The 25180-nt window shown below is 46.7% G+C and overlaps 1 protein-coding gene across 4 annotated transcripts in view; it reads right to left on the bottom strand.

Annotated features, from left to right (window-relative positions):
• Positions 1–523: 523 nt before the first annotated feature.
• TIAM1 (TIAM Rac1 associated GEF 1) overlaps positions 524–25180 on the bottom strand; it is a 194242-nt gene continuing 169585 nt past the window's right edge. For 3 of the 4 annotated variants that reach the window (XM_021678087.2, XM_044919485.1, XM_044919483.1), the window contains 9 exons: positions 24199–24307; positions 20538–20717; positions 20327–20445; positions 15344–15452; positions 10489–10547; positions 9896–9998; positions 7504–7591; positions 5039–5211; positions 524–1487 (listed from right to left, as the gene is read on the bottom strand). In XM_021678087.2, coding sequence (XP_021533762.2) covers positions 1018–1487; positions 5039–5211; positions 7504–7591; positions 9896–9998; positions 10489–10547; positions 15344–15452; positions 20327–20445; positions 20538–20717; positions 24199–24307 — 1410 coding nt within the window. In that variant the 3' untranslated portion in view covers positions 524–1017. The remainder of the gene's footprint in view (positions 1488–5038; positions 5212–7503; positions 7592–9895; positions 9999–10488; positions 10548–15343; positions 15453–20326; positions 20446–20537; positions 20718–24198; positions 24308–25180) is intronic. The other variant, XM_021678088.2, reaches the window with a different exon arrangement.

Genomic DNA, 25180 nt, shown 5'->3' with positions numbered 1-25180 from the left:
AAAAAAAAAAAAAAAAAAACAAAGAAAACAAAAAGAAATCTTCTTCTTGGAAAAAAAAGTTTCTCCTAAGCATCTTGTTGGCCTTTCGTATATAAATATAAATCACCATGCCTCACTCTCTCTGTAAAAGGTAAAATCCTCATTTTTTTTTTTTAGACTCAGTTACACTAACACTGTAAAATTCTCATCTGTTTGTGCCCCTGCATCTCAGGTAAAATAGAAAAAATAGTGGGTTTTTTTTTTTCAAGAGATAAATTTGGATCTCTTCTCAAAGAGTTTGGCATCTTTACAATTCTATGCAAAACTAGAACTTCCGACACGGACATGGAGTAAGACCAGCCATAGACCAAAACAGAAGAGAGAGAGGAAAAAAAAAAACAAAAAAAAAAACACAACGGCTCATCAAAACATACACCTCCACCGTCTCCTCACACATTCTTAAAATACACAGATATTCTCAGACATTGAAGAGGGAAAGGAGTGAGAACACTGTTAAGCTGTACAGTTGCTTTGTGGCATTTTGTGTTTGAAGGTGGTTTCCCCAACTAAGAGATGGCTTCTGGACTGATTTCAGATAGAGCGACTTTTAGGTTTTTTTTTTTTTTTTTTTGTGCTATCCCTTCAACTAATCTGTTGTACATACTTTAAACTCCTGGGGGTCACTCGCTTTCCAGTGCTGTAGGATCTTTTTTTTTTTTTTTCAATTTTTTAATTCTTCCAGCCCTGATTAGTTGAGAAATAAATAAAAGCCCTTAGTAATATACAGAAGATAGGACTCGAGCTTATTTGGGATTCTGAACAATTCTTTCCGATGTCGTTAGAAATGACGAAGTTGGGTGGCTACGTGGCTTCGGAAAAAAAGTCAGCCGCCAAGACCGTGTGTGCAAGAGTGCGACCTAAGGGAACATTCTCCTCCTCGCGGGGACAGGAGGGGGACAGGAGGGGGGGCAGAGTGAGGGCAGGGCGGCGGGGGCGGGGGGGTTATCTACACACACTCTCTAGGGGGGAAAGGGACAGTCAGATCTCCGTGTTCAGTTTCCTGGACGGGGCAAAGTCTTCACGCCTAACCCAAATGACTTCCTCACCCGGGCTCTCCAGGCCTCCATTGATGCCCGAGAGGGCGGCTTGCTTCTTGAGCTGCGTCATGCGGGACGCGTGACCATCCAGGGCTCTCCGGCCTCTCTCCCGCTGACTGATGGAGGCAGCCTGTAGCTGCTCCCGGAGCTCTGTGTCCACTGCGGCGCCCTTCACGGACTCGCAGAACTCATCATCGTCACTGAGGATGTCTGTCTCCTTGATGTCCTCCTGCTCTTCGTACTGAGCAAGATCAAACTGTTCCTCCACCCACCGGTCAGTGTCCCCGCCACCGGGGGGCTGCTGGGACTCTTTCTCCGGGCTGCTGGTAGAGATGGCATCAGAGTCAATGGTAAACCTGTTTCGAGCCAGGCGCCGCCTCCTTCTCCCAAGAGACTTGCTTGGGGCGGACACTGCACACACACACAAAAATATAAAAATCAAACCCCCACATGCTTTACATGCGATGACAATCCAGACAGGAAAGCAAAGAAAGGAAAAACTACATGGGATTTATTTAGTGCCTTGCTGTCGTTCGGGGCTTAAAGTCCAGATTTCATCAGTTTGTCTTAGAGTCTTTACTCCGCATGGATGTCTGGACTTGGGAGGATGTTACAGCAACTGACCGAAGGGCAAAGGAGGGGCGTGGACAGAGGGACACGGGGAGGGGTGTTGGTTATGGGGAAAAGGGGATTCACCTCCCTCTGAGACAATCCACTTCTCTGTCCTGTGCTGCACTCAAGGAGACCACCGACCTTGGGATTAGTTAGTGCTCTCAACCCTGACACTGTCACATGGCACAGAGCCCTGGGGGTCCCCAAGGGATGTTCCAGAGACATCTAGCTGGAATGGGTCTTTAGTAAGGGTGGGGGATGCTTCTAGAGTTCCACATCACCGTGATGTGCCAAGGAGGCAGAAGCACTGGGCCAAGCTATACTGCTTTCTGGGAAACCAAATGTACCATTTCTGGAGGATCTGCAGTTAGTTAAGGGCACGGCGTCCCTCACACAGAGCCTAGAGCAGAGCTACTCTCGGACATACCAACTCTCCGGTGGCCGCCCTGCCCTCGTTCTGCCAAAGCCCCACATCCACTGTGAAGCTACGCAAATGGGAGCCGTAGCCCCCGCTGACTATGTTCTGTGTATCACCGATTTCTCTCCTACAAAGCAATTAAAACATCGGTGCCTGAGTGGCATGAGAAATGAATAATATATGACATCCACGCCATTGGGCCTCCAAGTGCTCTAGGAAGTGACCAACAAGAGAAAACAAATCTCAGAATTCATTCGTTCACCCTACTGCCTTCTGGGAAGCCAGAATTATTCCAGACAAACACACAAGACGCCACCCAGTCAGGCAAACGAACATTCCCACCACACACACACACACACACACACACACGCGTGCGCGTGCACGCCGGGAAATGCTGCCCCTCGCTAGTCAAGTGGCTACTGCGTGAGACCCGAGCGGGTGAAATGCAACGTGGGCTTTCCAATGGAGGGGGAGAGCCTGGACACCAATTAGGACCAGCATGCCTGAAACCTAAGCCCTAAAAACCATTAAACTGCTTCAGGGCTGCTGAAAGTGAGCGGCCCATCCTCTGCCTCAGACCCCTGTGTTCCCATTATGGTTCCGAGGTGTTCTACCATCTTAAAATACGGAACAAATGGACATCCCTCTTGATCAAGGAGGGCAACTGAAAAAAGGTTTCCAGAAAAAAATGGAAAAAAGAAAAAAAGAAAAAAACCACCCACTGTGTCTCCTCCACTGGAAAGCAGCAGATGTCCTGGTCAGTTTTATCCCAACACCCTGTAGTGGAGACTGGCTCTCTCCAATCACCTTACTAGAACTACCTCAGTTCAAAACTGGGCTCTTGGAAATATTCGCCAATGACCTGCATGCTAAAGTATTTAGGGGTAAAATGTGTTGATGTCTGTATTTTTGAAATGTGTCCAAACTAACGATGGATAGATGGATAGATATGTGATAAGGAAAATACAGAAAAAGATTATAAGAATAGATGGTAGGTTCTGTATGTGTATCATTCTTTCAGTTGTTGTATCTGAAATTTTTCATAAGAAAATGTTGAAACAAAAAAATTTTTTAATTGGGCAGACATACAGTACTTTCAGACTTGAGTACTGAGGCAGGATATTTGGCTTTACTGTCCTTTTCCAAAAGAACAGAGAAATAAACTACCTGGGTATTCATGACAATGCATAATGAAGCATGAGTATTTATCCTTTATTAAAAGGATACGTAATAGCCCAGCCAGCCTTCTGGGGTTCAGGGAGACAATCTCTGACTTGAGTATTTCCAGTGCATTGTTAAAACTGACAAGCTAGTCTAGCTGACCCACTCAAGCACCATCTTTAAAATTACCTAATGTGAAGGTCCTGATGATAGTGAGGAATTTCAAAAGCAGAATAGCCGAAAATGAGCCATCGGGCAGAAAATCTTTCAATTAGCCAAAGCCAACAGGCTGACATGGAGGGTTTCTCTTGGGTTTCATGACAGTGTAAGGTGTGGGTTGGTTTTGTTTTCTTTCCAAAGGGGTCTCAGCAGGAAAACTTCTGAGGGTCCTACAGGGTACAGGGGCTTAGGTTTCAAAGTAAATGCAGCTCGGAATTGAAGTCCCTTGAATAACAATCGAAACCTGGTCAATGACGGGCGGGTTTCCTAAGGTTGGGACATGAATTCTCAATCCTAATTTAAGCATCCCCCGGCAAGTAAAAGGATTAGGTGAGACAAGTCTCAGGAGAAATGCTCTGTTGTGAGCTTATAAAGGGATCCACAAAGCTTTCTTAACATGAGGACTCCATGAGAAATTGTGGATACAGAGGTATGCAAGACTCTTAAGATACCCTGGAGAACCCAATAGAACACCCCGGGGGTTCACTGCACCAGGTTTTCAATAAACACTTATCAACTGATTGGAGAATAGATTCAAGATAACTAACCCCCAACATTAGTCCAACTCAAGAGCTTAAAGAATGTAATATCCCATGTCAAGCTTTGTAGGCTATGTCTGCAAAAACCTCCAACCATTCACAATTAATTTTATCCATGCCTCTTCGACACAACTGAGAATAGGTGGAAAGGTCATCGAGACAAGGTCAGAACCTTTTAGCAAATGCAAAGGAAGGCTTTTTTATTGGAATCTTCCCCGAAAAAGTCGGGGCTGCCTCTTAAGAAAGGAGTGATAAAAGTGTTAATATCTTGATGTCATCAATATATCTACATTATGAAAACATCTTTCTTCCTAGATATATTTTACTGCTGGTTATAGATGGTAGCATAGGTCTTCCTTCCTCCCCGCTCCACAGTGACAATTCTAGTCCTGAAAGACTATTTACTCTGGGACCATTTAAACTCTACATTCCTCTTTACCAATAGCAGCACAAGGCTTCCCCAAACTAACACTGAAGCTAAAAATAAAGTTGCAGGCATAAGGCAAGGGTAAAAATCTGATGTGTCATCTGGTCTACCAAACATGGACTCCTTACTGAGAACAGGCAATGCCGTGTTTCCAGATTACAAGGCCACCATGTTCTCAGAATGGTGGGCCATGACCCTGCTGAGACATGACACACTGCTTTTGGCTAGAAGCTGTCATGCAAAGTAGCGACTCTCATTCCACAAGCAGGCTGAGAGAGCCCCTCCAGAAAGAGAATGCGCTCACTTCCTGGCTTGGCGAATGAGAGAGGAGTCCCCAGCCAAAAGGAGGAGGGCAGCAAAGGGAAGCTGGAGGGAGGGCAAGAGGAGTAAATGAAGGGCGGATCCCCAGGGAGCTGCTGGGAAGGAGGCAAGGGCAAGGAAGCTCACACCAGGGAAGAGCTGTGCTCCAACGTTAGCCCCCACAAGGCCAGGTCTAATTCTTGCTCAATAAAAACGTCAAGCTCACTGGAGTTCTACAGTGGAGCGGGGGTGACGGGGATCTTGAACGTCGGAATCCCCACAGTACCTGCCCTGCTCATGGCTGGCCTGGCCCCTTTGAGCGCACACAATCTTTTTCCTCCAAAAGGTACATATTGCTGGGATGAGGGAAGGCTTTCGGTTTTGAGGAGCTGTCTTCTGTGCTTATCACGCAGGATTGAATGCACAGCCTTCAGGAAATCTTTCCTGCTCTCTGGAGAGCTATGAAAAGAAAAGAAGATTGACACGTGTTAGGGGAAAAGTACTTAACACGTGGGGAACTTCTAATATTCTCGGGTGCAGCCCAACAAACATCCCCGAGGGCCAAAGGTTATAAAGACTGAGGCCACAACTCCAATTTCTAGGCTGAGCCATGTTTTCATCGCTGGTGATAGAGAACGCATACTTCTTCCCCTTTACGCTTTGTGATTCATCTCCTGCAGCTAATGTGGGTCAGACAGCCGATTAATGAATAGATTGATCCTGCACCCAGACATTGCCAGATTCTGCTCTTGATACTTAACGGCAAAGCCTTTCATTCTAAAATGCTTTTGCAGGCAATTGAACCACAAGATTCTCAGCTCTGCAGAGCACCCGAAGTCTGATGTCCCAACCAACATCCTTAGTTCCCTCTTGAGCTGGCCAACTACTCCCATGACACATTTCAACAAGTTAATGCTACATTGTAGAGAACCGAACAATCTTCCCAAGTCCTAATTCCCACAGTAAAAAAGTACTTCCTAGGTAAGAGTCATTTTTCTCATTAGGTTCTCAGTATTTTTACCCAGGTAAGTGTCACCTGGTATTCCTTATTAATGATGAATATGGCATCTCTAGGAGCAGGCTCAGCAGACCCCACGGACCTTACCAACAAAACCACAAATGGTAAATATGGCACCCAAACCACATGTGGATCATTTGAAAAAAAATGTCAATTCTCGTTCCAGGAGCCTCCCACATTCTGCCTTTTATTGATTTCTCACTCAACACAGAGAGGTGATGCAGATACACAAAACAGGGGCTTTGAAGTCAAACCTACCTGAGTTTGAACTCAGTGTTCATTTGCTATAATACTTTAGGCAAAGTACCCTCCAAGAGCCTTGGCTCCCCATATGTAAAATGGAAGAATGTACCTCAGTCTGGCTAACTGAAATAATGCATACAAGGGGCTTAGCATAGTTCATGCTTGGTTAATGTGCCTTCTTATGATGCTAGCAATAACATGAAAAAATACTGCTAATAATCATAACAACATTGATTCTCTCAGATCTTTTTTTTTTTTTTAAAAAGATTTTATTTATTTGTGAGAGATAGAGAGCGAGAACACGCATGCACAAGCAGAGGGAGAGGCAGAGGGAGAAGCAGACTCCCCGCTGAGCAAGGAGCCTGATGCAGAACTCAATCCCAGGACCCCAAGATCATGACCTGAGCCAAAGGCAGATGCTTAACCAACTGAGCCACCCAGGCATTCCAACTCTGTCAGATTTCTTTGTAGGGAAATTACAGCATATTACTACCCGAGGTGTGGGGTACTGGGGAAGTACTGAGTAAATCACTAAGTACCCACGATTAGGTTAAAGCCTAACTGAGTACAGATCATATGTCAAGCAAAATACACCGGAACACTGGCCATCGGGACCATTCATTGTGACTTTTTTTTTTAGGCAAAAAAACAAAGAGAGGGAGAACTGGCTGCATTTGAAAAAGGTCTTAAAGTCTCATGGAGGAGGAGGAGGAGGAGGAGGAGGAGAGGGAAGGACAAGGGGGGAAGGAAAAGAACAAGAAGAAATCAGTAGAAGCCCTTCTAAGTGCAGCTTCCTCCTGAGATCTGTAGGTGAACCTGAGCAAGCTGTGGCAACCTCCCTACCTGAAATTTCTCTACATGACCAGGACCCGGGTAGCGCCTGCACACCCTCTCACCTCGTCCCAGCTGGTTCTCCATCTGCCTCATCTCAGACACGCCACAGTATAAACAATGCGTCTAAACACCAAAACAAAATAGTACAAGACAGCCACGTCCTTCTAATCTACTTCTAATCAAATGTAACTATGGGAAGAAAGCCCTCATTTGAACATCGCATATACAAGAAAATTCCTACTTCCTTTTAGAAAGATACGGAGTTAATGAGGTTATTGTCTATGTTCTGATAAAATCAGTTTAACGTGTCCAATTAGTGTTATTTATTTTTAAAGATTTTATTTATTTGAGAGAGAGAGAGAGAGAGCAAGCATGAGTGGGGGGAGGGGCAGAGGGAGAAGCCAACTCCCCACTGAGCAGGGAGCCCGATGTGGGGCTCGATCCCAGGACCCTGAGATCATGACCAGAGCCGAAGGCAGACGCCTAACTGACTGAGCCACCTAGGTGCCCCCAATTAGTGTTATTTAATAAGTGTTGCTCATTTCTGAAATGTACAAGAAAAAGCATGCAGCGTCTAGGGACGCATAGGCTGACGTGCAGACCCCGGAGCGGGGAGGGACATTGAGCCGTCACATCCCTCCCGGCCCCAGGCTCACCTGCAGCACAGATGGAAGACCCTCTCCGGCCTCCCTTCAGATTCAGATTTCACATGGACAATTTCACACACAGCGTTTGCTTCTGCATCTAGACAAATTAAAACGAGAACGAATTAGGGTGTGTCTCAGAGATTTATTTGCGTTTTTACAAAAGCATTTTCTACGCCTTGCTCTAAGATTCCAGAGTGCAGAGCCTCCAAAGGCCAAAGGCACCTCGCTGCCATCCTTGTCATCTTAAAGAGACAGAGGGAAAGCCTTAATGGGTGTGAAGGAAAAGAACACTTGGAAAATTTCCAGTTGCTGAACTCTCCTGCTCGATGGTCTAGAAGGGCAATCAGTCCACCATATTGATTCCAGAACTGCCTCCTTTCGATGCACGGCCTGTTTGGCGGACCTGTTTCAGCTGAGTGAGGAGCTGTAAAGGCAGATTCCATCAGGCCAGTGCTAAAGGTGCAAGTCCTCGTGTCCGTGGAGGGCGCCCTCCCCGCGAGTGACCAGGCCTAGGGCCCTGGACAAATGGGGTTCTGCTTTCTCGGCACCCCCAGGGCGCCCACTCTGAGGGAAGCAAAAATGGGATGCTGAGAAGGTGGGGAACAGTTAGGCTTTAATTTCTAAGCCTTACAATGCTTGCAGTACCATATCCTTTTAGGTCCTGAACAGACTGTTTGTGAAAGGAATAATCACTCTAAACATCGAGACTGCACACGGTGAGGTCTCGGCCTTCTCCAGTGGGTCAGAGCCCTGGTCACAAACCCTCACTGTGCACACATTATTTAACCCCAACCAGGGCTCATCTGCCAAAATTTCCACAAATCTTCCCAAATGAAGATAAACATCAAGCAACTGCACGTTCTGATTTCTCAGATCCACTGGAACGTATCTCGTAATGAGAAACATGTTGGCTGGTCTTTATAACTCTGTTAGAATAAGCTTTTATCTTGATTGTTTTAAGCTTGATTTGAATGAAAAGCAGAGTGAGAATGGAATGGCATATCACAAAGATGGCTTTGTTTTCAAAATTTAAATTCTTCGTGTATTTAGCCCTCAATGAAGGGAAAATTTCTGGCTCAGAAGCCTGCAGTTTTCTATAAACATAAGCGTTCCATCTTATAAATCAGGCACAAGGAAACACAAACTAGATAATCTGCAACCTAAGATTGCAAAATAGGACAAGAATAGTGTTTAAGTGCCCGAACTTCAGAATGCCATTACAGCTGTGTTAGATCTACAATGTACAGGGTCTCGCAAGTCAAATTGTTAAGTAAAAAGGCACCAGAGTAAATCTCTGTGCTGGAAGATCAGGAAGAAACCTTCTTAAGGCAAATGTATTCATTTGTCTGATGTGGGTTTTGCATTTGACATTTTCTACTGCAAGGGATCACAAAAGTGTAGGAAGCTCTATCTAGTTGAATTTGGGTCAATAATTGAAGGTTTCCTAAATACCACATGACATTGGACTAAGGAGACGTGGTTTTATGAGGATCACAGCCAATATTCTTGCTCATGGAGGTGACAGGTGGAAGTGGGGGAAAGATGAGCAATACACAGTGGACATATCGGATGCCAGAGAGGATAAAGAAAGAGGGATCTACTGTGTATGTGTGGAGGTCCCTTCCATGGCCTCCCTGTCTAACCAGATGGCTGCACCTGCTGGCCTGAGAGTTTCTACCTGACCCCCAAGGTGCCCCCTCTGGGGTGTGCTCAGGAGAGCCACTGCTGACAGGTCTTCCCTAGAATGGCCTCAAATTAGGCTCTGGATGGGGCCTCCGAGTCACAGAAATAGTCCTCTTGGTCAATACCCTGCTGGCGTTCACGGCTCTTCTCTTGAGCTTACAGCACCATCTAATTCATATTAACAAGTATATTCCTTGCTATCCGACAACTCGCTTCACTGCTATTTGGATCACAGAAAAAGGCCTGACATTTCAAAGGCCTCCACACTAATACAAAGTTTGTAATGCTTCACACACACACACAAATGTATTTGATGGCTTTTTTGTGCTTTTGGTGGTCTTTTCCAGTCTCCCGGTTAAAAACCAAGTGAGTTATTTTACATGGGCTTTATCTGCTCATGGTCTCAAGGATTCTGTCCAGAAGTACAAGACTCACTGCTACTCCGACATCAGCCACTGTAATATTAATATATACAACAAAACGACTGGAATTCCTCGGAACGATATTGAAGACATCACATCCATTCACTTGGGTCATTCATTCATTCAAATAGTTAATAAATGGCTGGGTAAACAAGAGGCAGGGGAGAGCCTGGGGGAAAAGAGAGTTAAATATAGGAGAAGAAAAGGGTAGTAGGGTGGTTCGACCAAGAGCATGGGTTCAGACCAACAATTCACACACACGTCAAACACGTGCACCCGGCACGTAAAGGGTTTACCTGCACTCGCCAAAGCTCGAACCTGCAGAGCTTCGGTAGGGATCATGTGCCGAAATCGGAAGGGGTCCCAGTCCTCATAAATTGAAAGCCTGTGAGATCCTACCTGCAGGAAGAGAAGGAACCAGGTGCCTGAGAACAGTCTGCTCTAGCCTCGAGCGGACCCGCCCCGCCCCCAGAAGATCAGTGAGTCTGGAACCCCCACGCTCGTCTGGAGGGACATCAGCCCTACTGGCACTTTGGTTCGTCCAGCGGAAAGCGAGAGGCCGTGTGATAAACAAGCACGGGGTGTGCAAATGAGTTCACTGACCAGATCCAGGTAAAAGAGAGACACGGGAAGGCGGAGAAGAGAGACCCCCAGAAGGAGAACAGAAAAAGCAAACAAGTGTGGGGAAGGTTCTGGCTACGGCAGGCCCGATAGCTATTCGCTTTCATGCTCTCAACGTGAGCCTGCCAGAGAGAAGGCAGGATAGGCAATTTCCTCCAGTCCTTAGCAACACTTCAAATGTGTTTAAAAAGTTTTAAAAAAAAAAACAAAAGGCAAGAAAATCCTAAGAGGCTGGTGTCTGGCCAAGGGGTAGAAATAAGATTCTTACAAGTTTCTTCTTCTGTTTGGAGCCATCTTTATATACAAGGACCACAGCAGTTTTGAAGACTGGAAAAAAAAAATAAGACACAGGCGGTTACAGCACATAACGTGTGGGGCTTTCCCCTGAACCCCACTAACGTGGGGTTATCGACACTACAGCTCGGAAGAAGGCAGCGAGATGAGCCAGCGCCGACTTCACCTTCCGCCCGTTCACCCAGCCTATTGAGACAACGCTTTCCAGGTTCCATAAAAACACAGAAAGCCCAAATAAATGGAAATAAACCCTTCCGCCCCACTGGAAACTTTTGGGTTAAACACCGTTTAACTATGGTGTCATCTCAAGTTTAAAACACCAGCGATACCCATGTTAACAGAAATGTACTAGGTCAATGATAATAACAATATCGCTTACAGCGATTTAGACTCATGCCAACCAGCCTAATAGCACACATACACGCACAGAGTGTTCAGAGTTTGGGACACAGAATTCATCTTTCTGACCCGAAGAAATGAAAATTAGTTTATGAAGCAGAATGCATTTGCACTTCCTCCCAAAAGGCTGAATCACAGGAAGCATTTAGAAACAGGGAGTAGGCCGGTTTATTCTTCCAGTCTTTGAGGGGTGGGGAGACACAATAGTTATGCACAGTCCATAGAATTCCTTGAACAATGCCAAGCATGGTGACCACTCGGCGACTCTGACCCCTCCTGCAGGGGAGGAAGAAGCGGCGCCCAGAGGGCCGGAAGCGGAGCGAGCCCATCCTTGGTTCTGAGTGGCAGGGACTCCATCCCCCTGCATGCCCTGGCCCCAAGGCAGAGCCGAGGCCCCGTCAGTCCCACGGCAGCCGGAGAGGGGGCACGCCTGGTGTACCAGACCCAGAATTACAAAGGGAATGGATGTTCCGAAAATTCTTCACTGGGGTGGGGTGGGGGTAGGCTCCCAGGCCCTATGGAGACCAACCCAAAGTGTCTGGTTCATTTTCCATCCTATTTCCATCCCGCCTCCCCTCTGTGCAGGATGGCTCTCACCTTCCTTGAAGAAAAGAGCCTGAAGGCATAAAGAAACCAACTCTAGCCACTGGGTCTGGACTGCTCCTGGCCCTGCACACTCACAGCATCCGGCCCCCCTCAAGAATCCCAGAGGATGGACTGAGAGGCTCCCTCTCCAAAGTTCCCACTGGCCAAGGAAGCTGCACCAGCTCTGCACAGAGGCTGAGGCTGGCACCTGAAGGGGCCCTGTGTGCTCACCATGAAGCCTCCAGAACTCACAGTGGCCAGGATAACCGGGTCCTTTAAAACTGAGGGAGCTCCACTCCAGGAGAGGGTGTCCAGTGACCTGAGTCTCAGAAGACCCACCACGTTCCTGGGACCACATCTCAGTGGGGGTAGTTGCCATGGTTCTAAAAAGGCTACTGGTCTGCCTCAGTTTACCTTGACCTCAGCCATCTTGGATCACAGTGGTGGGGCAGCGTGGTCCTCAGCTGGGGCTATGGCCACCTCCTCCTTAAGCTCTCCCTGATCCCCTGGGGCTATTTTCACTCAACTGACTCCAAGTGCTGCCCAATCTCATAGACACGACCTCAATCAAAACTCCTAGCTACCCCTGCCAGCCCCAAGCACTCCCTCCACACCCCCAGAGCTGATCATCTAATACCCCAAAGGCGGAAGCCTAGACAAATTATTTCTTTTTCTTCTTTTTTTTTTTGAGGTGAGGATCATCAACATGCAGTACAGATTAGCTGTCCTGTGAGCAAAATATCAAGGTACTAGGTTGGCAGTACATCGATTTCAGTTTCAGAAGAAAGCTGCACTGTTTCCTGAGATTAGAGATTTAAATCAAGACAAGAGACAACCATGTCTTAACCCCAAAGCTGCCAGTTCCATGGTAATCACTCTGCTTCCCTTTACAACAACTCCTCCTGATTTCAAAAGGCTTTTCCAAGGCTCTGTTCGTGCCACCAAAACGGCCCAACGTGGCACCTTTACAGACTGGGAATCCATAAATAATCTCATTATGGTGACGACAGTCTGCCTTTACTCATAACCCTGGCTTTAATCCTTCCTGCTTCTCTTTACAATTACTCTGGAGACAACTCTGAAAACGCTTGCCTCCCCTAGAGCCTCGGGCGCATCTCCCCTTGCTAACTCTGGCGCCTGTGGGATCCACTGGCAGTGTGATCACTGATGATGGGCTGGGGGCTCCCTTCTGGGGAGCCACCCCCCCTTCTAGCCCCAGGAAGCAACCCACGGGGCAGGGAACAGAGTGACGCAGAGAGAAACACACACTGTTCTTCATCTGAGACTGTGCAGCGAGGGGCAAGTAAAAACCCCAAACCTCAAAACCAGCATTTTCCAGAACCCTTTATACCACTGGTTGGCAGACTGGGGCCCGCGGCCCTGAGTACTTAGTACAGCCTGTGAATACAGATGCCCATTTGGTTACATATTGTCTATGACTGCCTTTGACGACATATGGCCTCTTGGCCCTTGAAGCCTGAAGTATTTACTATGTGGCCTTTTACAGAGAAAGTTGGTCGACCCTCCTTTCTCCCAAATTATTTTCTTCTTTTAAATCTGTTTCTTTCTTTTTTTTTTTTTTAAAGATTTTATTTATCTATTTGACAGAGAGAGAGACAGCGAGAGAGGGAACACAAGCAAGGGGAGTGTGAGAGGCAGAAGCAGGCTCCCCACAGAGCAGGGAGCCCGATGCGGGGCTCGATCCCAGGACCCTGGGATCATGACCTGAGCCGAAGGCAGCCGCATAACAACTGAGCCACCCAGGCGCCCCCCCCTTTTTTTTTTTAAGATTTTATTTATTTGAGAGACAGACAGAGAGAGAGCATGAGGAGGGGGAGGGGCAGAGGGAGAAGCAGACTCCCCGCTGAGCAGGGAGCCCGACGCGGGGCTTGATCCCAGGACCCTGAGATCATGACCTGAGCCGAAGGCAGACGCTCAGCCGAATGAGCCACCCAGGCGCCCCTAAATCTGTTGATTTCTAACCATAGGAAATCTGTACAATTTAGGAGATAGTCATGAAAAATCCCAGTGTGGAACTCTGGAACCATTCATCCGTAGCCCAGAATCAGAAACAGGTAGACAGTGTGGGTCATCTACTTTGGAATCCTACCTCCCAGAAGCGACCTACCAAGAAGCATCCGAAAGCTCCCAGCCCTTCCAAGAAGAAATTACAGTATAAGAGACACAACTGATAAAATTATCCCCACCCCTGCCGAAAGCAGCCGCTCATCAAAAACTACCACCATGTTACAGTATCCCAATACTTTCTTGTCTGTCATATCTGGTCACACATTTTCCTTGCACACTTCTACCCATCTTTGTTATTTTTAAGGAAACGGTATCAACAGCTCTAGTTACTCTTTGAAAATATTAGTAACGTCACTAAGTTTTTCAGTGAAGGCTGAGTGATCTAGGCAGGAAGTTCAATAGTCTTTATGTTCAACGCTCTGATTTTAATACCACTAGGATGTTCCATTTGGGGATACTCTGTTCACATCGTGGGGGAAAGAAAAAAAAAAGTGTTCAGTTAAAGAAGCAATAAGCGACCACCCCTTTCCCCTAGAAACACGAGGTAAGGTAAGAGAATGGAAAATACTAGATTTCTTTTATATTGTGTGCCTACCCATGACTCTCCTGTGGGGGCTTGGAAAAGATACAACATAAAACAAACACATGCGCTGTTGGTTGTTTTATACTCAGAATAGCACTGGATGTCGAACAACAATTTTCCTGCAACCAAGAGCCATAGTTCCTGAATTACACGCAATTCCCATAGTTTTCTCTCTCAAAATGCCTATCCCGATACAACCAAGTGAGAGTTCTGATTGCAGCAACTGGATCCATCCGAACTAGTTTATTAAAAAATAAATCATTCGCAAGCATCTCTGCTTTGGCTAGTATTAGTCACGCGACTGAGAAGCACCTCACAACTGATCAAGGCACCCCAGTGTGGTCCCAAAAGGTCAGCTGTGAACCAATGTCCTGAATCCCAGCACCACCCACAGCAATGGAGTCAGAGAGACGAGGAAAGAGCTCAGATTTGAGGTCTCAGAACAAGGCAGTGTTATCTTCATTTTTCACATGAGTCTTCCTTGGCGTATTATTAACCCGTTCTTTGTTTTGTTTTGTTTTAAAGATTTTACTTACTTTATTTGACAGAGAGTGAGAGAGCACAAGCAGGGGAAGCAGCAGAGGAAGAGGGAGAAGCAGGCTCCCCGCTGAGCAGAGATCCCGACGCGGGGCTCAATCCCAGGACCCTGGGATCATGGACCTGAGCTGAAGGCAGACGCTTAACCGACTGAGCCACCCAGGCGCCCCAACATGTTCTTTTCAAAAGATATTCAGAGCAGTGACAACAACAACAAAATCTTTCCCTGCCTGTGTGCTGATACATGGGGCAGCCCTGGTAAGGGCATCCTCTCTCTCCCACGTAACGGGGTGGTGCCACTGGCCAGATGGACCTGGAAGGTTTAGTTTACTATGTGGGACATGTTGGTGGCTGGGGCAGGGAGACCGATTCAGGTAACGGTAATGAACTTAACGTTAATAAACTGGGTCTTGAGAAAGAAATATTCTTATTTTGAAAAATAAGCCCAGCTTCCCTCTCTGTGCTACCCCCTACCAACCCTGTTATTATTATTTTTTTTAGAGAGAGAGAGAGAGAGAGAGAGAGAGCAAGCAGGGTGGGGCAGAGAGAGAGAGAGAGGGAGAGAATCTTAAGCAGGCTCCACACCTAACACGGGGCTTGAGCTCACAACCCTGAGATCATGATCTGAGCTAAAATCAAGAGTCAGATGCTTAACTGATGAGCCACCCAGGTGCCCCAACCCTGTTCTGATACATACCAAAGGCTGCCAATTCTGGCTCCTTTTTCCACTTTCCCAGGGAGGCTGGCGGGTTTGGCCATATCACCGTGGTGTGCAAAAGCAGGTCCCCCATGCTCAGATCTGCAACCTGAAAAGCAGGGACAGAGCAAACCTTAGCGGGTGGTGTTATAAACATACAGATTTTCACATTTTAAAATCTGGCAGGCTGATGTCAATCTTACCTCATGAAAATATTGTCTTTAAAAACATCTGGTCACTTTTTTTTCTCCCTTTATCCCACGTTTGTCTACAAGAATTTCAAGAATAAAGTGGCAAAAGGTAGAAACTGGGGCCCCTCCAAATTCACACAGTAAATCTGTCAAAACTATCTCCAAAATTGGCAAAGGACAGGTGCCCAAGGAGAGACGAATGGCCATCATCACAGAGATCCGCCCCAGAAAACTAGGCCTTTCCACCTGCGAGTTTAAGCCCCCTTGGAGCCAAGGTTTTTTCCAGGAAACAGTGGAATCAATTATTTTTTCTTCTTCCAGCTCTTTGTGAAGATTTCATTTCGCTTTCGAGGAGGGAGAAGCCAACCGAGGAGTTTCAAGAGCGCTCTGGAAGGGTGTGCAGCATGAGCTCTGGGATTCGCAGACGCCGTGAGGTCCAGTCGCACAGCTGGGAAGGTCAAGTGCCAGCCCATCCCGGTGAGTTCTGGAGAGCACCAGACACGGTTCTGCAGTAATCCGGGGCCTATGCCTCTCGACAGCCCTGTCTGCCTTTCTCACCGGAGTCTGGGGCCCTCATGCGAGCCCACCCGAGTCTCCTCCTACCCTCTCAGCAGCACACTCACCAGTGGGAGGATCATCTGGTGTCTCGACCTGCTCTCAGGGCAACCACATCCGAGAAAAAGGCTTCGTAACAATCAGACACCACACTCCACCCACCGATAAATACTGTAAGCGGTCGGCAGGCTCTGCATCTGCAGAAATCAAGCTCAAGGCAGCATTTCAGATATTTAAAACGTTGATGTAGGGGCGCCTGGGTGGCTCAGTCGTTAAGCGTCTGCCTTCGGCTCAGGTCATGATCCCGGGGTCCTGGGATCGAGCCCCGCGTCGGGCTCCCTGCTCCGTGGGAAGCCTGCTTCGCCCTCTCCCACTCCCCCTGCCTGTGTTCCCTCTCTTGCTGTGTCTCTCACTGTCAAATAAATAAATAAAATCTTTAAAAAACAACTAACTAACTAACTAACTAAATAAATAAATAAAACGTTGATGTTGAGCTTCTCAAAGACACATGTTCTGTTGCTTATACTCTGACAGGGTCTCTAGATACAGCGGCGACTGAGCAACCCTCTGCTGAACCCAGGGCCATCTGGCATTGCTCTTCCTGAGTCACCAAGCCAGACTACGATGCTGGCAATGTGGATCCAGCAGTAAAAAATACAGTGGTGTTGCTGCCACTGTCGTGACTGGGGGTTCGTTAGAATAATAATTACTCTATTATTGACCTGTGTTATTAGTAGTATAGGCAAGGGTAAAAAAAAATGTCAGCCATCAGATTAGCTTGTCTGGACATATCAAGTAACGAGTCAACCAACCTCCCAGGACAGGATCAGCCAAGGAAACCATATAGTCTCTACCACCCCTGCCCCAAGCACCCACACAGCGGTGCTTACACACAGAAGTCAAATTCCCAGGTAGCATTCTGGGCTCCAGCCTTAGGGGTACGTCTTTAAAAGTGATTAAAAGCTCACTAGGGCAGATGGTTGTCCAAACTCTACTTCCTCCTTCCAACAGGATTCTGGGTCTGCACGCTCTGCCATGTGATCTTTCTAGCACCTCCCACTAGACCAGGCAAATCCCTGATGACTCTGGGCTTGGCCATGTGCCCTGGGCCATGGACTTGGCATAACAAGTTTCCACCAGGCCTCCTGAGCTCCCCGCTTCCAGGCATGGAAAGGGCATGCCTGAACCTAGCTGTGTTCAACAAGAACACACCTGAGCCTTATGCTCTGGAGCTCACCAAGAGAAGCCAAAGCTCAGCTAGCCCATACACCTGTGTTTGTGGTAGCAAACTGGAAGATGTTGAGTTGTTTGTTACATTATAACAATGTACTGATCCAGTCCAGCCCACATGGTTTCCCTCAAGTTTCCACATGGCAAATGGAATAAGGGGGTAGGGCTGTCCCTTCGGCCAACAGTACCTCCCTTGGCCTTCCACTGGTTGACTTCTGAATCTTCTGCCCAAACCACAACACTAAGTTCTGCTTTGGGGTCTGGGATGTCCTACCACTTTGGGTCCTTTGAGCCCTTCTTCTAAGGGGAGATGCCCTCTTTGGCTTTTTCTTCCTCTTACCTAAGCAAAAGGAATGATCTAGGTGGTCCAGCCCAGCTCCCTAGGGTTTAACATGGAGTAGGAGGTTGAAGGCCCAGCTTCATCATACAGTGTTTCCTAACCAGCTTTGTTCTCTGTGAACATATCTACCTGCAGGAAAGTTGGCTGATAACAGGATCAGGCACCCGGTGTCCCTGGAATGTTACCATTTCAACAGTGGCCTACCTTTCTCAACAGATACTGAAAAATATTCCTATTCGAAACTGTTTACAAATTGTTAATAAAGCCATTCTAGGTTTTTACTGGATATTGGCATTAAAAGGGAATGACAATGACCAGGAATCACTTTTGTGAGAATTGTGGAAATTGAGTCCTTTCTCTCTGAGTGATCAATCATCTTTGGCTACGATACCTCTGCCCCGCTTTGGGAGCCTGTTTCTTCCTTCTTCTTCTTCTTACAATGTTAATACAAAATCTCTTGTTGCTGTCTCTGGCATCTTTTCTAAGCCTTGATCTTCCTGGGCTTTGGATGTCGGAATACTGAGATAGGATTCTCTTCTCTTTAACACTGGTATGCAGTCAAATGTCCCTCCTCCCACTCCCTCCATTTTTTGCACATTTCTCTTTACAAAATCTCAGCTCACAGGAGGCTATTTTGTACAGCACTTTGTCTCTTTGTTCCTCGCTAGAAAGATTTCTCACTTGATTGTCAGAATTTCATTTCAGAGGACGGGCAGTTTCACCAAAGCCGTGTCCCTTTGTACGGTCCCTGACTTTTGAATCATATTCGTCTTTTTTTCTAAATGCTTTGCAATCCACCATGCACGTCATCTTCTAGTCTTTAGCATAATGGTCCTTTGCTCCCAAGGTCATTAAAATCCAGAAACTAGTTTGGCAGATAACGAACAATATAATGAAATTTAATGAAAATGTTCATTTCCAAGACTCAATAAAATTCACTTTTGTCAAAATGAAATAAACTAAAATACAGGAGGGAGAAGTGTTATGACAAAAAATGTCTACAGGATTACTCACAGTAGTCAATAAATGAAGCCAAGAGAATTGTCCAATGATAGGAATTAAGTAAATCACTCAGCCACACAATGAAATATTACACAATAACTTAAATGATTCTTTTGAATAATTTAAAATAACATAAAGAGCAAGGCATACTATAACTTCCAAAATATAATTATTCAAGCATGTGCAGATATATAACTTTTTTAATCAAAATAAACACCCAGACATCGAGAGTGGTAAGTTCTTTGAGATGGAGAATGGTTTTTCTTCTTGCCTTTTTCTGTTGTTTTGCCCTTTCATAAGCATACCATGCTTTTCTTCTTACAAAAGTTTTATGAAAAAAAAATGAGAACTAAATCCAGAGTCGCAGCGCCCACCTCTCCTACGCTCTTGACTGACTGAATTATCTGCCAGGTAGATTGAGAGCATGTTCATGCTTTGCTTGCCACCCCAGTAGAAAAAATAAATCGTGTTTCAGCGGAAAACGATGCTCCCAGGCCGTGAGACTCCAGACCACGTGGAGGTCTCTGAGCGCCTCTGTAACTCTCTGGAAGGTGCAGACAGCAGGTGTCCTGTCAGGCACCAACCTGACCAACTTGCCCCCATTTTGGAGAAACCAGAGTGCCTCCATTTGTAAAGCCTCGCAACATTTCTTCACTTCATATATACACTTGTGCCATTCCGACCTTTCCAACAAACCCTGACGACATCTGCCTGCCTCCCTCCGATCATGTGAGTAAAATAGATTTCTTAGTATGTGTTTGCTTTTACATCTATAGGAGATGCCAAGATTTTAGCTCTTTCTGAAAGTTACCTTTTAGCAGTCTGAAAACTTGCTTCGTTTCCCTGAGGACATAACACTGAACCTGGACAGGAACTCTGTATACCTCGAAGATGAGGCTAGTTTTCTCTCAGCTAGACTCAACAACCAAGCTTCCCCGCCCCCTTGCCTTGAACTCACCCCAGCAAGAGTGATTTTTCTGCCTGGTTCCCTCCTGGCTTTTCCCCGTTATTTATTTATTTATTTTTTTTAAGGCAGAAAGCAAAACCGAGGAGAATATTCCAGTTTAATGTCCAGAGGCAGTGATGAATGTTATCATGCACCTATAGCCCTCTGATTCATCTCAGTATTATCAGAATTTTTATTCGCAAAAGCTCTTCTCAATGACTCGGGCACTACTTAGAGTTTGCTCTAAGTTTTTCTCAGGTGTATCTGTTCCTGTCACTCTTTCTTCTAAGGAGGTTTTTTAGGTAGACTTAAAAATATATATATTTATTAGAGTCATTCGAAACTTTCATTCATTCAGCAAATATTGACTGAGCACCTACTACATGCCAAGCGTTATTCTGATTTCCAGGGATGTAGCTCTGACCTTTTATGGTGCTTACAGAAGCTGCCTAAGCTATGTTTGGAAGGGAGGCTCAAACTGAACAGAACAAAACCAGAAGTCCCAAGGGGGATGGGGTGAGACTCAGAAACACTGTTCCTATATTAGGAAATAACTCAGCTGAGGAAGAAAATTCACCTGCAGCCTTGGATAAAGGATAAAAGTTCCACCAACAGAAATAATAGCTTTGTAACTATTTTACTTATAAATACCACCTTCAAAAAACAATAAAACCAACCCAGCTTCGCTGCCCAGTGTCCTGAGAAGTTGGCATCCTTACCTCTTTTTTCTCACCAGTCTGCTCCGCAATGAGCTGGTCAAACACAGCCCCAAATTCTTCATGAATTTTCTGCATTTCATTGATATGACTTGCAACCTTGTTCATAGTCTTGATAGCCACTGGAAGACAACGGGCAGGAAATGGAAAGGCTGTTTGGAGGCTCTTGTGGAGACGCGCGCAAGGGGGACAGATTTCGGGGCCCGGGGCTCACCATCCAGATGGTAGTGTTCCTCGCTCTCTGCGTCTGTCAGGGCAAAGAGCTCCTTTAGCAGAAGTGGGTACTTGAGGATCCTCTGGATGGGCTTGATGAGGTAAGACTCGAGAGTGGCGGAGTGCTGTTGTTTTGGGTTCTGGGCGTCTAAGAACGCCTTGAAAGCCGGGTCCGTCTTGGCTGGGAGAGAGTAAGAAACACAGACTGTCAGGGCGGAACCCCGAAATGCCCCCCTCCTCACAATTCCCCTCACTTATTCCAAGGCGCCCTTCCCCAGGACTGAGAGGAAGAAGGAAGGTGGGGGCCCCAGACAGACAGCTGGAAGGGCCCGTGGTATTAATTTGGGGGCAATAACAGGGGTTTGAGTAAAGGGATAAGAGGGTTTGTAAATCCTACACACTGGGGTTCTCAGGGGTTGCTGTTAATCCTCGTTGTACTAAGAGCGTCTTTGTATTCTGCTATTTTGACATCTGGGACCTTACAGACCCTGGGGACTGTCCCTCCCAGGGCTAGCCAATTTCTAGAGATGGTAAAGGACTCACCTGGGAGCACACTTTCATATGCAAACCAACCAATCTGGAGCCCCCTACAGCCGTAGCTACCCCTTCTAGAGGGCTCTCTCACTCTGGGCCACTGTTCCCCTGCCCTACTCGCCTCAGGGCCAGGTACCAGACAACGTGGGCCAGCCCCAATATCCCAGAGTCCATTGAAATGACCCAATCCTAAAAGTCTGCTTACCCTGCCTTGCTCCTGCCTCCTGGTAGCAACCACAATAAAGTTGCCCCCATCTCCCCTTGGCTCCTTCTGCTTCCTGACTGGCCCTGGCACTTCCCCGTGGGGCCCCGTGAGGCACCACGTCATGCCCCTTCCTCTTGGGAGCTGCGAGGAAAAAACTGTCTTTTCAATGGCAATTGTCTTCTGATCTGTTGGTGTTGCCATATCTGAATCATCGGAAAGCCTGCATTTTAAAACACTCTTTACCCTGGCTTTCTCTGCCTTTCAAGCCTTTCATTGCTGGTGGGGCCTTTTTTTGAGAAAAGACGGGGGGGGGGGGGGGGGGGGGGCGGAAAGCACAAACCAGAAGCAGCACTGTTCTGCAGCTCTGGGAAGTGGGGCAGGGCTGCATCTCCCCCAGCGAATGCCTTTTCAGATCTGTTCTATGTTAATTCAGTACTACCAGCCATTAGCATCTGTAGGGCAGGCCCTCCTGCCCCGGACTGCAGAGTTCTTGCCCAGAGAAATGTACATCTGACCTCATATAACTCAGGGAGCTCCCTCCTCACCAGCCTGGTTTTTATCTGTGTCCCAGCTGGGCTGAAAAGCAGCCCTGGGGAGTTCTGGGTCCCCAGACAAGCAGAGAGGTACCCACCAGTGGGTAATTAGGAAGACAAGGCTAATTAATGCCTTCCAGGTGCAAAGAAATGGTGGAGAAGAGAGTGAGCGCAAAAAATGGGGTGGGGGGGAAGGACATTATATCAAAGTGAGTGAACGGTGGGCCTACGTGTTTTAAAAAGCTTCTGATAAAAACGTATTATTTCCATATCCGGGGAAAGACCAGAAGATGTGGTAAAAGGACATCATGAATTGTAAAATGACTATTCTATCTTTAAAACAGCAATCATGTGAAGGTGGCTTCATAAAGACCACAATCGTTTCATCCCCGTTAAGCCCCATTCAGAGGAGTCAGACTCCAGGGGTTCAGCCACCATTTCTCTTCCTTTCAAAGAAGAAATCTTTAAAGAGAAAGGACACTGGGAATGAATGGCCTATGCGTCAGGGAAGCGAGGCCGATGCACGGGGACGCCGTGGCTTCCGTAGGACATCCCAAGTACACATCCACATCTACCAGGGGCATAGAAATCCACCCACAATCCGCAAGCCCCAAAATACAGCCATGGGCATTTAATCCATCAGCTATATTTCACGTCAGAACTAAAGAGGGCATGGTTCTCGGCTCCTTGTGAGCTAAAGGAGTGTCCCTCCCATCCAGCCTCGCCGTGAGCCTGTTAAGAGTCAGAGACGGGTACTTTCTGTTCTCTAAGAGTTCTCTTCACCCTCTTGGCACATCTGGCCATTAGAAAAATGTAGGTCATGCCTCATCAGGGATCGTCTGGAAAGACACGATAATAATTTTCAGGTGCAAAAAAACAATGTTATTGAACTAAGGAAAACCTACAGGGGCAGACTTTAATCTAATTGAGTGATTAAAAATACCACAACTCTAAGGACTGGAACGTGTATATAATTTTACAGTAGAGCAAAGTGCTCTGAAGTGGTTACATTAACGATCTCATAACAACTGGCATTCAGTTAAAGTTAAAAAAGATATGCGTATGCAGAGCGATAGGACCAACACAGCACATGAGAAGACGCCGTCCAGGCCAGGCAATGAGACAAGGAGACTCCCAGGTGCCCTTTAAATTTCTGGGCTGAAGTAGATTCTGTTGCATGAACTATCTCTGCCATTAAGTATGTCATTATCTGGGGCAGGCTCTTCCGTTATCCAGAGACCTGCATTGTACTAATATTTCCTTAACAGGTTTTAAATTAAGTCAAGCTCATTCTCTCTGGCAGGAAAGCATAACATGTACAAATTATGTATCCAGATACTGGATCAGCAGCTGTGAACATGACAGCCACGGGGAAATGTTAAGACTGAGCAGCCTGTTTTCCAGAGATTCTCTGTAATCGAACTTTCTACTGGTTATACTGTTCCCCAGGAAAATTGTTGCTGTTGTTTTTTTAAATCCTTTTACCTATCACCAACATCACATGCCGAACCAGGGAAGCGAAACAGCTTTCTGGAGACTCTCAGAATGATCCATCAGCTGCCCAGAACACTGAGGGAAAGGAGCCTGCCAATTTAAAACTCCACTCTGTTCCATGCAAAATATAACCGCGAGTCGAGGGATTCTCGTGAACAATGGAAACAACTTTTGTAGTGCTGGGGGTGGTTATTATCACACGCCCAGGAATGAAAATAGGTGAGGGGGAGATGGAATGCCACCAAAAGGTATATGAAGTGTGCGACGTTATAAGGAAATGAGTGAAAATTAGGAATAAAGCAGGGAATTTCTAAAGCACCCCCCCTTTCTGCATAATTACAAAATGACCCCTTAATTCTGGCCCCAAATAGCTGAGTCAAAACTTGCATTATAAGAAAACTAACAAGGGGCATCTGGGTGGCTCAGTCGGTTAAGCGTCTGCCTTGGGCTCAGGTCATGATCCCAGGGTCCTGGGATCGAGTCCCGCATCGGGCTCCCTGCTCAGCAGGGAGTCTGCTTCTCCCACTGCCTCTGCCCTTCCCCCGGTTTGTGCTCTGTCTCTCAAATAAATAAAATTTTTAAAAATAAATATATAAATAAATAAGAAAACTGACAAGACAGTTAATTCAAGATCTCAGGCTGCCTGGCTGGCCCAGTCAGTACAGCATGTGCCTCTTGATCTCGGGGATTATGAGTTTGAGCCCCCCGTTGGGCAGTTTAATTAAAAAAAAAAAGACAGGCACGCATTTCACTTCTCAGTACCCTTATTTGAGGAACATCTATCTGGCACATTAGTGACTCTTGGATTTCTGTCCAAACGCCCCGACCGCCGCCAGCCATACCAGTGTGAACCTACAACAGATGTGCCCACCTGCCACCAGCCGTCACCCGCCTACCTTTCACCAGGACCTTGGGAACCTTCGTGTGGCTGGCGCAGAAGGCACTGTAGAGCTTGAAGCGGTCAGCATAATACAGAAAGGATCCCCCCAGAGAGAACAGCACTTTCTGGATTTAACGAGAAAAACCTCAGTTAGCTCACGTTCATCCTCATCTGGAAAGATCAGCAGGACCCAGAGGGAGCTCACAACTGCATGACCCTCCCCACAAATCAGCACCAGTCACACCTGTCACAGCCCTTGCTCTGCTCACCGATGGCCTGAAACTGCCTATTGGAAAGGGTACGGGCTTACGTGTTCGCGTGCTCGATGCCTGAGCTGGCCCTCTTGCTAATTACACCAGCGATGTCCCTGCTTTTCCAGCCTTGGGTCTTTAAATGCCCCAGCTGGGATGTGTGAATGTTAATGAGAAAATACCAATGGCATTTTGGAAAAGGCAGACCGCTCCTGCAATCTCTCATTAGCTCCTGTTGGGAGGTCGAAGTGACACACCAAATACAGGCAGGAAATGCATACACCCCAAAAATAGAAGACATGCGTCCCTGGTCACTAACTCCATCCTCTGCAACACGGCTCCCTCTCCTAGCACGGAGCAGGTGAAGATGCAAGAAACACGCCGGACTCTGGGAATGAGTTCGGTATCCTAGCCCAGCCCACACCCTCTGCCTCAAAAGGATCAAAATTGGGGGAAGGCCTTCCCTGTTAGAATTTAATATGCCTTGGGGATGCCTGGGTGGCTCAGTCAGTTGAGCAGCTGACTCTTGATTTCAGCTCAGGTCATGATCTCAGGGTCCTGGGATGCAGCCCCGCATCAGGCTTCCTGCTCAGTGCAAAGTCTGCTTGAGATTCTCTCTCTCCCTCTCCCTCTGTCCCTGTTTGCACTTGCTCTCTTTCTCTTTCTCTCTCAAATAAAAAAAATAAATCTTAAAAAACAACAGAATTTTAAAAAATTTAAAAAATTAAAAAACCCATGGCTAAGGAT

The sequence above is a fragment of the Neomonachus schauinslandi genome, chromosome 1 (assembly GCF_002201575.2).
Source record: "Neomonachus schauinslandi chromosome 1, ASM220157v2, whole genome shotgun sequence".
Classification (NCBI taxonomy): Eukaryota; Metazoa; Chordata; class Mammalia; order Carnivora; family Phocidae; genus Neomonachus; species Neomonachus schauinslandi.
Note: the sequence above shows the minus strand (reverse complement) of the source record. Positions and strands in the feature narration are given on the sequence as shown.